The sequence below is a fragment of the Bombina bombina genome, chromosome 4 (assembly GCF_027579735.1).
Source record: "Bombina bombina isolate aBomBom1 chromosome 4, aBomBom1.pri, whole genome shotgun sequence".
In the NCBI taxonomy this organism is placed as follows: Eukaryota; Metazoa; Chordata; class Amphibia; order Anura; family Bombinatoridae; genus Bombina; species Bombina bombina.
This window is the reverse complement of record NC_069502.1, coordinates 1222048350-1222065864: the sequence shown is the minus strand read 5'-3', so window position 1 is coordinate 1222065864 and position 17515 is coordinate 1222048350. Positions and strand designations below refer to the sequence as shown.

Below are 17515 nucleotides of genomic sequence, written 5' to 3'. Positions count from 1 at the left end.
CCACATACAATAACAGTCTCACACACACAGCGACACCACATACAATTACAGTCTCACACACACAGTGACACCACATATAATTACAGTCTCACACACACAGTGACACCACATACAATTACAGTCTCACACACACAGTGACCTCACATACAGTTACAGAGTCTCACACACACAGTGACCCAACATACAATTACAGTCTCACACACACAGTGACCCCACATACAGTTAGAGTCTCACACACACAGTGACACCACATACAGTTAGAGTCTCACACACACAGCGACACCACATACAATTACAGTCTCACACACACAGCGACACCACATACAATTACAGTCTCACACACACAGTGACACCACATATAATTAGTCTCACACACACAGTGACACCACATACAGTTACAGTCTCACACACACACAGTGACATTATATACAATTACAGTCTCACACACACACAGTGACACCACATACAATTACAGTCTCACACACACAGTGACATTACATACAATTACAGTCTCACACACACAGTGACATTACATACAATTACAGTCTCACACACACAGTGACACCACATACAGTTACAGAGTCTCACACACACAGTGACACCACATACAATTACAGTCTCACACACACAGTGACATTACATACAGTTACACAGTCTCACACACACAGTGACATTACATACAGTTACACAGTCTCACTCACACAGTGACATTACATACAGTTACACAGTCTCACACACACAGTGACATTACATACAGTTACAGTCTCACACACACAGTGACATTACATACAATTACAGTCTCACACACACAGTGACACCACATACAATTACAGTCTCACACACACAGTGACATTACATACTGTTACAGTCTCACTCACACAGTGACATTACATACAGTTACACAGTCTCACACACACAGTGACATTACATACAGTTACACAGTCTCACTCACACAGTGACATTACATACAGTTACACAGTCTCACACACACAGTGACATTACATACAATTACAGTCTCACACACACAGTGACACCACATACAGTTACACAGTCTCACACACACAGTGACATTACATACAATTACAGTCTCACACACACAGTGACACCACATACAATTACAGTCTCACACACACAGTGACACCACATACAGTTACAGTCTCACTCACACAGTGACATTACATACAGTTACACAGTCTCACACACACAGTGACATTACATACAATTACAGTCTCACACACAGTGACACCACATACAATTACAGTCTCACACACAGTGACACCACATACAATTACAGTCTCACACACCCAGTGACACCACATACAATTACAGTCTCACACACCCAGTGACACCACATACAATTACAGCCTCACACACACAGTGACATTACATACAATTACAGTCTCACACACACAGTGACATTACATACAATTACAGTCTCACACACACAGTGACACCACATACAATTACAGTCTCACACACACAGTGACATTACATACAATTACAGTCTCACACACACAGTGACATTACATACAATTACAGTCTCACACACACACAGTGACACCACATACAATTACAGTCTCACACACACAGTGACATTACATACAATTACAGTCTCACACACACAGTGACATTACATACAATTACAGTCTCACACACACAGTGACACCACATACAGTTACAGAGTCTCACACACACAGTGACACCACATACAATTACAGTCTCACACACACAGTGACATTACATACAGTTACACAGTCTCACACACACAGTGACATTACATACAGTTACACAGTCTCACTCACACAGTGACATTACATACAGTTACAGTCTCACACACACAGTGACATTACATACAGTTACAGTCTCACACACACAGTGACATTACATACAATTACAGTCTCACACACACAGTGACACCACATACAGTTACAGTCTCACACACACAGTGACACCACATACAATTACAGTCTCACACACACAGTGACATTACATACTGTTACAGTCTCACTCACACAGTGACATTACATACAGTTACACAGTCTCACACACACAGTGACATTACATACAGTTACACAGTCTCACTCACACAGTGACATTACATACAGTTACACAGTCTCACACACACAGTGACATTACATACAATTACAGTCTCACACACACAGTGACACCACATACAGTTACACAGTCTCACACACACAGTGACATTACATACAATTACAGTCTCACACACACAGTGACACCACATACAATTACAGTCTCACACACACAGTGACACCACATACAGTTACAGTCTCACTCACACAGTGACATTACATACAGTTACACAGTCTCACACACACAGTGACATTACATACAATTACAGTCTCACACACAGTGACACCACATACAATTACAGTCTCACACACAGTGACACCACATACAATTACAGTCTCACACACCCAGTGACACCACATACAATTACAGTCTCACACACCCAGTGACACCACATACAATTACAGCCTCACACACACAGTGACATTACATACAATTACAGTCTCACACACACAGTGACATTACATACAATTACAGTCTCACACACACAGTGACACCACATACAATTACAGTCTCACACACACAGTGACATTACATACAATTACAGTCTCACACACACAGTGACATTACATACAATTACAGTCTCACACACACAGTGACACCACATACAATTACAGTCTCACACACACAGTGACATTACATACAATTACAGTCTCACACACACAGTGACATTACATACAATTACAGTCTCACACACACAGTGACATTACATACAATTACAGTCTCACACACACAGTGACACCACATACAGTTACAGAGTCTCACACACACAGTGACACCACATACAATTACAGTCTCACACACACAGTGACACCACATACAATTACAGTCTCACACACACAGTGACACCACATACAATTAGTCTCACACAGTGACATTACATACAATTACAGTCTCACACACACAGTGACACCACATACAATTACAGTCTCACACACACAGTGACATTACATACAATTACAGTCTCACACACACAGTGACACCACATACAATTACAGTCTCACACACACAGTGACATTACATACAATTAGTCTCACACACACAGTGACACCACATACAATTACAGTCTCACACACACAGTGACATTACATACAATTACAGTCTCACACACACAGTGACATTACATACAATTACAGTCTCACACACACAGTGACACCACATACAGTTACAGAGTCTCACACACACAGTGACACCACATACAATTACAGTCTCACACACACACAGTGACACCACATACAATTACAGTCTAACACACACAGTGACACCACATACAATTACAGTCTCACACACACAGTGACACCACATACAATTAGTCTCACACACACAGTGACATTACATACAATTACAGTCTCACACACACAATGACACCACATACAGTTACAGAGTCTCACACACACAGTGACACCACATACAATTACAGTCTCACACACACACAGTGACATTACATACAATTACAGTCTCACACACACAGTGACACCACATACAATTACACAGTCTCACACACACAGTGACACCACATACAGTTAGTCTCACACACACAGTGACACAACATACAATTACAGTCTCACACACAGTGACACCACATACAATTACAGTCACACACACAGTGACATTACATACAATTACAGTCTCACACACACAGTGACACCACATACAGTTACAGTCTCACACACACAGTGACACCACATACAATTACAGTCTCACACACACACAGTGACATTACATACAGTTACAGTCTCACACACACAGTGACATTACATACAATTACAGTCTCACACACACAGTGACACCACATACAATTAGTCTCACACACACAGTGACACTACATACAGTTACAGTCTCACACACACAGTGACACCACATACAGTTACAGTCTCACACACACAGTGACACCACATACAATTACAGTCTCACACACACAGTGACACAACATACAGTTACAGTCTCACACAGTGACATTACATACAATTACAGTCTCACACACAGTGACACCACATACAATTACAGTCTCACACACACAGTGACATTACATACAATTACAGTCTCACACACACAGTGACACCACATACAATTACAGTCTCACACACACAGTGACACCACATACAGTTACAGTCTCACACACACAGTGACACCACATACAATTACAGTCTCACACACAGTGACATTACATACAGTTACAGTCTCACACACACAGTGACATTACATACAGTTACACAGTCTCACACACACAGTGACATTACATACAATTACAGTCTCACACACACAGTGACACCACATACAATTAGTCTCACACACACAGTGACACTACATACAATTACAGTCTCACACACACAGTGACACCACATACAATTACAGTCTCACACACACAGTGACACCACATACAATTAGTCTCACACACACAGTGTCACTACATACAATTACAGTCTCACACACACAGTGACACCACATACAATTACAGTCTCACACACACAGTGACACCACATACAATTACAGTCTCACACACACAGTGACACCACATACAATTACAGTCTCACACACACACAGTGACATTACATACAGTTACACACAAACAGTGACACCACATACAGTTACACACCCTCACATACACAATTACACATAGTGACACAAGATAAATAGTCCCGGCCAAGGCAGTTGTTACTCGCGGAAGGATCTGTCCCCGTGCTCCGCCTCATATATAAAGCGTTCGACTTAGCCACTGTTCTTCTCTTCATTCATCAACACGGGGACACGCAGATCCACCGCAGCAAACCTACAAGGTACTCACCGGGATGGGGATGGTCAGGGTTGCTGTGCGGGGTAGTTAAGGGTTACTGCGGGTGCTGGGGGCCAGTCATACTGTCCGGGGAAGGTAGGGGTTACTGCGGCCTAGGGGCCCTGAGGGCCAGTCAAACGGTGCTGGGGGCCCTTGGGCCAGTCATACTGTGCGGGGTGCTGGGGGCCCTTGGGCCAGTCATACGGTGCTGCGGGCCCTTGGGCCAGTCATACGGTGCTGGGGGCCCTTGGGCCAGTCATACGGTGCTGGGGGCCCTTGGGCCAGTCATACGGTGCTGGGGGCCCTTGGGCCAGTCATACGGTGCTGGGGGTAGTTAAGGTTACTGCGGGTGTCGGGACAGTCAGTGTGTGGGGGGTGCTGGGCTAGGGCCGGTCGGTGCGGGTTACTGCCGTTGCTAAGGGTGCGGGGCCGGAAGTGTTGCTAAGGTGCGGAGCTGATGTCACTACTCGGGCTCTATCTGTTCGCGGTATGAAGTGCCGGCTGTCACGGGGTCTCCGGTTCTGGGGGCGGGGCCAGCGGTAACGTATGTATTAGCTGCACGTGGTCGGTTCTATGGGCGTCGCCATCATGTTTTGTGCGTCACTTCCGGCTAAGCGACAAAGGCTCAGGCTTGACGACCGCGTGCCCGGTGCTTCCCCGCGACTCTGGCTTTTTGTGCCCTTTTTCACTCAGCTGTGCTGGTCACTAGTGGCACCGACACATTAAAGGGACAGTCTAGGCCACGCATAGGGCAGTCATTTTACACCTTAACCAGTCACTTTTCAACAAATTTGCTTTGTTCTCTTGGGTTAAAGGGACATGAAACCCAATTTTTTTTTCTTCTTTCATGATTCAGATAGAGATTACGTTTTTAAACAACTTTCTAATTTACTTCTATCTAATTAGCCTAATTCTCTTGATATCCTTTGCTGAAAAGCATATCTAGATAGGCTTAATAGCTGCCGATTGGTTGCTGTACATATATGCCTTGTGTGATTGGCTACCCATGTGCATTCTAATTTATTTAAGGATGAAGCAAATTAGATAATAGAAGTAAATTGAAATGTTTAAAGTTGTATTTTCTATCAGAATCAAGAAAAAAGATGCAAGTTTAATGTCCCTTTAAACCTAGGTAGGCGTATGATTCCTATGCCCTTGAAGGCTGCCTCTTATATCAGTTAATTTACAGTTTTTTGCAGCTAGATGGTGCTTGTTCAGCTGTGCCATATAGATAACGTTGTGCTCACGCTTGTTGAGTGCCTTATGAGAAGGCACTTATTGGCTAAAATAAGTCTGACAAAGGAACTGAGATAATAGGAAGTGTCTTAGATAAAGGTAATCAGAGGTAAAGTGTATAACTGTTGTGTAATAAAGGGATTATCTATCTTTGTAAACATAACTTCTGCCCCCTTCAGACTGTGTAATGCACAGCTAGAGGTATAGTATCTGCCCCCCTCCTCAGACTGTTATGCACAGCTAGATGTATAGTATCTGCCCCCCTCAGACTGTGTAATGCACAGCTAGAGGTATAGTATCTGCCCCCCCCCCTCCTCAGACTGTGTAATGCACAGCTAGAGGTATAGTATCTGCCCCCCCCCCCCCTCCTCAGACTGTGTAATGCACAGCTAGAGGTATAGTATCTGCCCCCCCTCCTCAGACTGTTATGCACAGCTAGATGTATAGTATCTGCCCCCCCCCCCCCGACTGTGTAATGCACAGCTAGATGTATAGTATCTGCCCCCCCCGACTGTGTAATGCACAGCTAGATGTATAGTATCTGCCCCCCAGACTGTGTAATGCACAGCTAGATGTATAGTATCTGCCCCCCCCCCCCCAGACTGTGTAATGCACAGCTAGATGTATAGTATCTGCCCCCCCCCCCCAGACTGTGTAATGCACAGCTAGATGTATAGTATCTGCCCCCCCCCCCCAGACTGTGTAATGCACAGCTAGATGTATAGTATCTGCCCCCCCCCCCCAGACTGTGTAATGCACAGCTAGATGTATAGTATCTGCCCCCCCCCCAGACTGTGTAATGCACAGCTAGATGTATAGTATCTGCCCCCCCCCCCCAGACTGTGTAATGCACAGCTAGATGTATAGTATCTGCCCCCCCCCCCAGACTGTGTAATGCACAGCTAGAGGTATAGTATCTGCCCCCCCCCCCCCAGACTGTGTAATGCACAGCTAGAGGTATAGTATCTGCCTCCCTCAGGCTGGTGTAGACAAGGCCTGAGCTATTGTGTTAGCACACGGTTTGTGTATTAACCAGACTTTACACGCTCTATATGGTCATACCATTAATAAGCTGCACATACGTAGTCTATATTAGCGCACATTTATCTCACTGTATTGTCATACCATTATTAAGCAGCACATGACATGCGTAGTCTATAAGCATGTATTTATCTCACTGTATTGTCATACCATTATTAAGCAGCACATGACATGCGTAGTCTATAAGCATGTATTTATCTCACTGTATTGTCATACCATTATTAAGCAGCACATGACATGCGTAGTCTATAAGCATGTATTTATCTCACTGTATTGTCATACCATTATTAAGCAGCACATGACATGCGTAGTCTATAAGCATGTATTTATCTCACTGTATTGTCATACCATTATTAAGCAGCACATGACATGCGTAGTCTATAAGCATGTATTTATCTCACTGTACTGTCATACCATTAATAAGCTGCACATATGTAGTCTATATTAGCACGTATTTATCTCACTATATTGTCATACCATTAAAGGGTTATGCAACCCAAATTTTCTTTTGTAATTCCGATAGAGCATGTGATTTTAAACAACTTTCCAATCTACTTCTATTTAATTTGCTTCCTTCTCTTATTCTTTGCTGAAAGGTTTATCTAGGTAATATCAGGAGCAGCAAAGATAGGTTCTAGCTGCTGATTGGTGGCTGCATATTTATTCCGATTGTCATTGGCTCGCCCATGTGTTCTGTTCGAAACCAGTTGTGCATTGCGGCACCTTTCAACAAATGATACCAAGAGAATAAAGCAAATTTGATAACTGGAAAGTTGTTTAGTATGTTCTACCTAAATCGAGAGAATTTTTGGGTTTAAAGGGACAGTCTACACAACAATTTTTGTTTTAAAAGATAGATAATCCCTTTATTACCCATTCCCTAGTTTTGCATAACCAACAGTTATATAAATACACTTTTTTTTATCTCAGATTATTTTGCCTCTGAAAACTGCTCTCTTAGTTCCTTACTTTTGACAGTTGCATTTTAGTCAATCAGTGCTAGCTCCCTGGAACTTAACATGCGTGTGCAGTGTTATCTATACGAAACCCATGCACTAACACCCTCTAGTGGTGAATAACTGTCAAAATGCTCTGAGCTAAGAGGCGGCCTTCAAGGGCTTAGAAATTAGCATATGAACCTCCTAGATTTAGCTTTCAATTAAGAATGCCAAGAGAACAAAGCAAAATTGGTGATAAAAGTAAATTGGAATATTGTTTAAAATTACATGCCGTATCTGAATCATGAACGTTTATTTTGGACTAGACTGTCCCTTTAATAAGCTGCACATGGCAGTTATTTAGAGCATCACAACTCCTAGTAAATCTTTCATGTGGTGCTACCAATGCTGACCGGTAGCTTCTAAAGGGACAGTCAGTGCCAACATTTTTATTGTTTAAAAAGAGATGATCCCTTTATTACCCATTCCCCCAGTTTTGCACAACCAACAGTTATATTAATACTTTTTACCTCTGTTTACCTTGTGTCTAAGCATCTTCTGACAGCTCCCTGTTCACATGACTATCTATTGACTTGCATTTAGTAATGTGGTGCGCTAATTCGGAAGTAACTTCTCAGGCGTGAGCACAAGGTTATCTATATGGCTCACATGAACTAGCTGTCTCCTGTTGTGAAAAGCAAATAAAAAAGCATGTGATAAGAGGCTGTCTATAGTGGCTTAGAAACAGGCAGACATTTAGGTATGAATGTTATAAAGTGAATTAATCTAACAATGTGGCTTATGCAAAGCTGGGGAATGGGTAGTTAAAGGTGTTAATCTTATTAAACGATAACAATTTTAGTGTAGACTGTCCGTTTAGCAGACATCTGCTGTGAAATCAGTTTGTAGCCATTTGCAACTATGGTAGTATAGCTTAATAGTGCTATATAATTATGATTTTTATGTATATTTTTAGATGCCGGAAGAAGTTCATCATGGAGAGGAGGAGGTGGAGACTTTCGCCTTCCAGGCTGAGATCGCCCAGCTCATGTCCCTTATTATAAACACTTTCTATTCTAACAAGGAAATCTTTCTGCGAGAGCTGATCTCCAATGCTTCCGATGTAAGTGGCTGCTATATGCACACTGTATTTTATTTGATAAATGTCAAAGCCTTTAGATGTTTACTGCAAGTGATCAGTTACAAAGGCACCTGTAAGCCAGTTGGCTATCATTTTGTGTGATCTGATTGGTTTAGTGTTGTATAATATTGAGGCAAGCATGCACCGTCCCAGAATATAATCTGTCTGTCTATTCCAGGCCCTTGATAAGATCAGATATGAAAGCCTTACTGACCCATCTAAACTGGACAGCGGCAAGGATCTGAAGATTGATGTCATCCCCAATCGCCTGGAACGTACTCTTACATTGGTGGACACTGGCATTGGCATGACTAAAGCTGACCTAATCAACAACCTTGGAACTATTGCTAAGTCTGGAACCAAGGCTTTCATGGAGGCTCTGCAGGTAAATTCCCTAGGAAAGATCATCTCACGCTGGTTGACAGGACTAAGTTTTTTTTTTTTTTTTTTTTTTTTTTTTTTTGTTTAACTGTCTAAACCACTTTGTTTAAAAAAAGATTCAATGCTTTAGTTTCTGGTTTTGCCATCAGTGACCATCTCTCTCTCTCCATAGGCCGGTGCAGATATCTCCATGATTGGGCAGTTTGGCGTGGGCTTCTATTCTGCTTACCTGGTAGCAGAAAAGGTTGTGGTGATCACTAAACACAATGATGATGAACAGTACATCTGGGAGTCCTCAGCTGGTGGATCCTTCACTGTCCGCACAGACCATGGTGAGAATTATCCCTCAGACTTGGGTCAAGCTTTTGTGGTGCAAGAGAATTCAGAGAAAATGAGGTTAAAGGGGCACAAAAACACAACTTTTTTTTTTGTGTGATTTTTTTTAAAACAACTTTCCTATTTACTTCAGTTGACTTTTTGTATCCTTTGTTGAAAAGATACCTTGGTAGGCTCGGGAGCTGCTCATTGGTGGCTGCACATGTGCCTCATGTTGCTGGCTTACCCAATGTGTTAATCTAGATCTCAGTAGTGCATCTGCTTCATCAACAAAGATGTCAAGAGAAAGCACATTTGATAATTGGAGGAAAGTTGTTTCCAATAGAATGCTAATAACTTCTATGGCTGAATCATGAAATAAACCTTTTGGTTTTCATGTCCCTTTAACTTGGTCTTTAAAGGGATATGAAACTCAAAATGTCTTTCATGATTTAGAGCAGCAAGTTTCTAATTTACTCCTATTTGTTTTCTTGGAATCTTTACCACCAAAGAAATCGTCAAGAACTACCCAGGGTGCTAAGCCAAAATGGGCCGGCTCCTAAGCTTACATTCCTGCTCTTTTCAAATGAAGATACCAAGAGGAACACACTCCTGCCTGTCCTCCGCTCCAGTTTGTGAATATATCCATAGGCTTTATAGTTTAGTCTTGCATTATCCCCTTTACTATGGCTGTGATTTAGCTTTCCAAGAGCAGTGCATCTGGGCCTTTAAAAGACCTGACAGTTGAAATTAATTTTATTTTCTACAATACAAAATGAAACTGCAATCCCCAAAACTTTGTAACATTAACCCCTTAATGACCGGACCATTTTTCAATTTTCTTACCCTTAATGACAATGGCTATTTTTACATTTCTGCAGTGTTTGTGTTTAGCTGTAATTTTCCTCTTACTCATTTACTGTACCCACACATATTATATACCGTTTTTCTCTCCATTAAATGGACTTTCTAAATATACCATTATTTTCATCATATCTTATAATTTACTATAAAAAAAAATATAAAATATGAGGAAAAAACAAAAAAAAAACACTTTTTCTAACTTTGACCCCCAAAATCTGTTACACATCTACAACCACCAAATAACACCCATTCTAAATAGTTTCTAAATTTTGTCCCGAGTCTAGAAATACCCAATGTTTACATGTTCTTTGCTTTTTTTTTCAAGTTATAGGGCAAAAAATACAAGTAGCACTTTGCTATTTCCAAACCACTTTTTTTTTTTTTTTAAATTAGTGCTAGTTACATTAGAACACTGATATCTGTCAGGAATCCCTGAATATCCTTTGACATGTATATATTTTTATTTAGAAGACAACCCAAAGTATTGATCTAGGCCCATTTTGGTATATTTCATGCCCCCATTTCACCGCCAAATGCGATCAAATAAAAAAAAAAATTGACTTTTTTCCCAATTTTTTTTCCGCAAACTTTAGGTTTCTCGCTGAATTTATTTACAAACAACTTGTGCAATTATGGCACAAATGGTTGTAAATACTTCTCTGGGATCCCCTTTGTTCAGAAATAGCAGACATATATGGCTTTGCTTTTTGGTAATTAGAAGGCCTCTATATGCCGCTGCACACCACATGTGTATTATGCCCAGCAGTGAAGGGGTTAATTAGGGAGCTTTTAGGTTTAATTTTAGCTTTAGTGTAGTAGACAACCCAAATTATTGATCTAGGCCCATTTTGGTATATTTCATGCCACCATTTCACCGCCAAATACGATCAAATAAAAAAAACTGTTACATTTTTCACAATTTTAGGTTTCTCACTGAAATTATTTACAAACAACTTATGCAATTATGGCACACATGGTTGTAAATGCTTCTATGGGATCCCCTTTGTTCAGAAATAGCAGACATATATGGCTTTAGCGTTGCTTTTTGGTAATAAGGCCGTTAAATGCTGCTGCGCACCACACTTATAATATGCCCAGCAGTTAAGGGGTTAATTAGGTAGCTTGTAGGGTTAATTTTTAGCTTTAGTGTAGAGATCAGCCTCCCACCTGACACATCCCACCCCCTGACCCCCCTCAAACAGCTCTCTTCCCTCCCCCACCTCACAATTGTCACCGCCATCTTAAGTACTGGCAGAAAGTCTGCCAGTACTGAAATAAAAATAATTTTTTTATTTTTTTTCATACAGTCTGCAGTGATGGATCCCCCTTAACCCACAACCTCCCTGATCCCCTCCCCCTCTACCTATTTGCCGCCATCTTGGGTACTGGCAGCTGTTTACCAGTACCCAATTTGCCTCCCAAAATAGTTTTTTTTTTTTTTTTTTTACTTTGTTATTTAAAACATTTGTTTTCTGTAGTGTAGCTGCCCCCCCCCCCCCCCCTAAATAATCTACTTCCCTCCCCCTCCCAGATCCCTTACTATGCAACATAGATCCCCCTGCATCTGCCTCTGTCTTTATTTTATTTTTTCACTTGCGGGCATTTTGCTTGCGCGCGCACCCGCCCCCAATCGCCGAATCGGCCGAAAATACATTGCTACACTAGGATTGGAGATATAAAGAGCTTAAAACATACTGTGCTCTTACCGATTCAGAAAGGGCCACAGAGTGGCCCTTTCTGAATCGGTGTGTAAAATAAGGGATTGCAGTGAGGCATCACTACAATCCCCTGGAAGCGATCATGATCGCTTCCAGCACTTCTAACAGAGGACGTACCAGGTACGTCAATTGTCATTAAGGGGAGTTTTTTCCATGACGGACCTGGTACGTCCTCTGTCATTAAGGGGTTATACAGAGTGCATAAAACCAAATTCAATCATTGTTAAACGCTGCTGCCATAGAGGACTAAAGACTCATGCATGCTCCTGAGAATTACCCAAGTATGCTCTACAAAGATACTAAGAACAGTCAGTTGTTAAACATATTTACTTAGTTTTTATAACATAAGTGGGGTCCTTTCAGGTTTGTAGCCAAATGAATAGAACTTACTCTTCTTGTAATTGTGACTATGTTGAATCTCCAACACCATCCCTTACATTTAACATCCTCTCTACCAGGTGAGCCCATTGGCAGAGGGACCAGGGTCATTCTGCACCTTAAGGAAGATCAGACTGAATATTTGGAGGAAAAACGCGTCAAGGAGGTGGTGAAGAAACATTCCCAGTTCATCGGGTACCCAATCACACTCTATGTAAGTACCCTGGGGATAACCCCTTAGGAGGGTATTGCATGCCCCTTGACAAAATAGATGGTAAGTTTTTTTTGTTCTCCCCCTGACCTTCCTCAGCTAGAGAAGGAGCGAGAGAAGGAGATCAGCGATGACGAAGCTGAGGAGGAGAAAGAGGAAGAGAAAAAGGATGAGGAGCAGGAGGGAGGCGAGGACAAGCCTAAGATAGAGGATGTGGGCTCAGATGATGAAGAGGAAAGCAAAGACAAAAAGAAAAAGACTAAGAAGATCAAGGAGAAATACATTGACCAGGAAGAACTGAACAAGACCAAACCAATCTGGACTCGCAATCCTGATGACATTGGCCAGGAGGAGTATGGAGAGTTCTACAAGAGCCTTACAAATGACTGGGAGGATCATCTTGCAGTTAAGGTAACTTTTTTTTTTTTTTTTTTATTTTTTTTTTTTATTATTGGTGACACATGATGGCATATTATGGTGCGAGTGGACATGATACAGCGGAGTCTGCTGCACATCGATAAACGCTGATGGCATACCCTCTCGGCATTTATCACTGCACCAGCAGTTCTAGTGAACTGCTAGTGCAATACTGCCCCCTGCAGATTCACAGCCAATCGGCCACTAGCAGGGGGTCAACTCAATCTGGTTTTCTGTCCGCTGCCTCAGAGCAGGCGGACAGGTTATAGGCAGCGGTACTTAGACCGCTGCTTCATAACTTCTGTTTCCAGCCAGCCTAAAGGCTCACTGAAAACACTGGGCATCAAGCTCCAGACAGCGCTTGATAAATATACATCGTGGGCTGGATGTAAATGTATCATTAGTTTAATTCTTGTCTGCATAGCTGATTGGACCCTAATGTGCTTTCTCACCAGCACTTCTCAGTTGAGGGCCAGCTGGAGTTCCGCGCATTGCTGTTCATCCCACGCCGAGCTCCCTTCGACCTCTTTGAAAACAAGAAAAAGAAGAATAACATTAAGCTATATGTACGCAGGGTGTTCATCATGGACAGCTGTGACGAGCTGATACCAGAGTACCTGAGTAAGTTTTCCCTGTGCAAAGCCTCTTGGCTCTTTTCTGGAGTTAGAGAATGTTTCAGGAACAAGTTCTATATAGAATAAAATTTGTGTTTTTATCATTTAGAGATAAATTTCTAACATTTTAGGTTCCTTTGGTTTTTTAAACGTTTTTAATTTGCAATCCTTTTTGTATGCAATCACAGGCAAAATGGTTAGTGTTTTATAACTTTTCACTTAGTGAACATATGGTATTTACCTACTGTAACTTTGCCATACAGACTTTATCCGTGGTGTGGTAGACTCTGAGGACCTTCCCCTGAACATCTCCCGAGAGATGCTGCAGCAGAGCAAGATCCTGAAGGTCATCCGCAAGAACATTGTGAAGAAGTGTATGGAGCTGTTCTCTGAGCTGGCTGAGGACAAAGAAAACTACAAGAAATTTTATGAAGCTTTCTCCAAAAACCTCAAGGTGAGGCCTAGCCCTAAGTACTGATGGGAGATGCATTATGCTTGGGTTGTGTCCCAAACAAATGGGATAATGGCTGGGATCCTTGTCCAACCCTAAAATTCAATAGTCATGACTTCTATTGTCCATTTCTTTAGCTTGGGATCCATGAAGACTCCACCAACAGGAAGAGGCTGTCTGAGCTCCTGCGTTACCACACCTCCCAAACTGGAGATGAAATGGCTTCCCTGACAGAATATGTGTCACGCATGAAGGAGAACCAGAAGAGCATCTACTACATAACTGGTGAGTGCTTCTAAAATGGTGTGACAAAGACCATGAGCTACACAACTTCCTGGCGAGCTCACTTATATAAAAAAATTTAGATTAAAAAAAAAGTGAGTTAAGAGTGTGTGGACATTAAAGGACCAGTCAACATATTAGATTTGCATAAACAACAAATGCAAGATAACAAGACAATGCAATAGCACTTAGTCTGGACATCAAATGAGTAGTAGATTTTCTATAATAAATTTCAAAGTTATGTATATTTCCACTCCCCTTGTACCATGTGATAGCAATCAGCCAATCACAAATGCATATACGTATAGTCTGTGAATTCTTGCACATGCTCAGTAGGATCTGGTGACTCAAAAATTGTAAATATAAAAGACTGTGCACATTTTTTTTTAACAGAAGTAAATTGGAAAGTTGTTTAAAATTACATGCTGTATCTGAATCATGAAAATTTAATTTAACCTGAGTGTCCCTTTAAGAGGGTTAACTTTTTTTTTTTTTTTTTTTTTTTTTTTTTTTTTATTAAACTTCTGTCTTTGGCAAACAAGAGTGACCTATTATACCGGAGTCACTTTTCCCTGTTGTCTAGCTAGCAATATAAATTGATGTTGGCACTTTCACCAACAGGTGAGAGCAAGGAGCAAGTTGCCAACTCTGCATTTGTGGAGCGTGTCAGGAAGCGCGGGTTTGAGGTGGTGTACATGACCGAGCCAATCGATGAATACTGTGTGCAGCAGCTGAAGGAATTTGATGGGAAGACTCTCGTGTCTGTCACAAAGGAAGGGCTGGAGCTGCCAGAAGACGAAGATGAGAAGAAGAAAATGGAAGAGAACAAAAACAAGTTTGACAGCCTGTGTAAGCTGATGAAGGAGATCTTGGACAAGAAGGTTGAGAAGGTGAGATGCTTATGGGTTAGATTGTGCTAGCAAGGGAGTCTGGCTTGGTTGAGGGGGGGCATATGGGGTTTAGAACTGATGAAAAGAAAGCAGTTTAATAATAACATCCTGTGTATTCCTACCAGGTTACCATTTCCAACCGTCTTGTGTCCTCCCCATGCTGCATTGTTACCAGTACGTATGGCTGGACAGCAAACATGGAGCGGATCATGAAGGCACAGGCTCTGAGGGACAACTCAACCATGGGTTACATGATGGCAAAGAAGCACCTGGAGATCAATCCTGAGCACCCAATTGTGGAGACTCTGCGGCAGAAGGCAGATGCCGATAAGAATGACAAAGCCGTGAAGGACCTGGTTGTTCTGCTGTTTGAGACTGCTTTGCTGTCCTCTGGCTTCTCTCTGGACGATCCACAGACTCACTCAAATCGTATCTATCGGATGATCAAGTTGGGTCTGGGTAAGTCATGGTGCTGTATCTAATGTAGATTTATAAGTTTCAGGGTGGTTATCAAGCAGGCAACTAACAATATTACACATGTACTACTTGTTCTTATGCAGGCATTGATGAAGATGAGACCGCAGTAGAAGAAACCACACCATCTGTCACAGAAGACATTCCTCCACTTGAAGGTGATGAGGATGCATCCCGCATGGAGGAAGTAGATTAACTTTTTGGACTCATAACCCCCTTCTCTGCCCCTTCCCTCTACAGCCCTGTGTCTGCAACTCCTTTGGCAGGGAGGTGTTCAGGCTGTAAAGCCTTCCTGGCATGAACTGTAAATATTACAGCGTTTAATTTTCCTGCTGGCTCATTTGGCAGTTAATGTGTTAACAGATCCTTCCCCTTAAATGCAGGGAGTTACCAGATGTCTCTGCTGTTTATTTAACCCTTCCTTTCATGTCTCGGCCCTCTTGGTCTTATGCGGTTACCATGGGTATGATGCGCCAAGAGGTGTAACCCTTGCCTGGTTGGAGTTTCCTGCCTGGAAAGGGTTAAGTTTGTTCTTCCGTTCAGGAAGTTTTGAATATCCTTCAGAATAAAATGCTGTTATCTGAAAAGTAACGCTGTGTTGTGCTGCCTGTGAGATTTTCTTTTCATGGTTGTAAAATGGCAACGTTATGCAAAAATAAAGACCTTTTTTGTACACTGAAGCTTGTGAGTAGTGCCAAGAAACAGGTTCATGTTGGTTCTGTCTTGTGATGTTACCCTACACATAATACTCATTACAGCTATTTCTGGCAGAGTTTAAAGGGTCATAAAGCATCTGCACTTAGAAAACAATCCTATTGCATTAATCTGTTAAAGTGCCATAAAACATGTTTAACTCTGTGCATATCCTTAAAGGGCTTAGTAAAAATTGCTGGCAAGTATTACAATTTACAAAATAAGCACAATTACTTACATAGCCATGCTGTCTGGAGTAGTCTGATCCACCCACTTATCAGTGTTTAGCATCAGAAACACAGGCATTGTATTTCAGCTAAGTTCACAGCAGCTTATTTGCTTCTAGGAGATCAGTGTTAAAGTTTTGCATTCTAACAAATCAAAGGTGTATGTAGATGTAGCCATAAGGTGTGGTGGGAGTTAGAGCTATACAATTCGGAAACTTAAAATAAAGGGTCAATGGCGAGGCACTACAGTATAAATTTGCAGGTAAACTTATTGTAGCGGAGAGCAATATTAAAATACTCCCAATAACCGGACGAAACACAGTTTGGGAGTCAATAACTCACGACCCAGCCAATTTTCAGGTTTAAAACAGAATTAACTT

At 41.8% G+C, this 17515-nt stretch overlaps 1 protein-coding gene across 1 annotated transcript; it reads left to right on the top strand.

The window, feature by feature from the left end:
• Window positions 1-4724: 4724 nt before the first annotated feature.
• Window positions 4725-16895, top strand: HSP90AB1 (heat shock protein 90 alpha family class B member 1). Its single transcript, XM_053712748.1, has 12 exons — window positions 4725-4868; window positions 9056-9202; window positions 9399-9605; window positions 9774-9933; window positions 12957-13090; window positions 13187-13498; window positions 13960-14125; window positions 14382-14572; window positions 14707-14854; window positions 15473-15741; window positions 15867-16200; window positions 16302-16895. The coding sequence occupies exons 2-12, from the start codon at window positions 9056-9058 to the stop codon at window positions 16409-16411; spliced, it is 2178 nt and encodes a 725-aa protein (XP_053568723.1). The 5' UTR covers window positions 4725-4868; the 3' UTR covers window positions 16412-16895.
• The last annotated feature ends 620 nt before the right edge of the window (window positions 16896-17515 follow it).

Excerpts from the sequence above, each read along its gene's own strand:
- HSP90AB1 (XM_053712748.1), top strand. The coding sequence starts at position 9,056 with ATGCCGGAAGAAGTTCATCATGGAGAGGAGGAGGTGGAGACTTTCGCC. Across the intron at positions 13,091-13,186 it reads GGTACCCAATCACACTCTAT|CTAGAGAAGGAGCGAGAGAA; the intron begins GTAAGTACCCTG and ends GACCTTCCTCAG. Across the intron at positions 14,573-14,706 it reads CTTTCTCCAAAAACCTCAAG|CTTGGGATCCATGAAGACTC; the intron begins GTGAGGCCTAGC and ends CCATTTCTTTAG.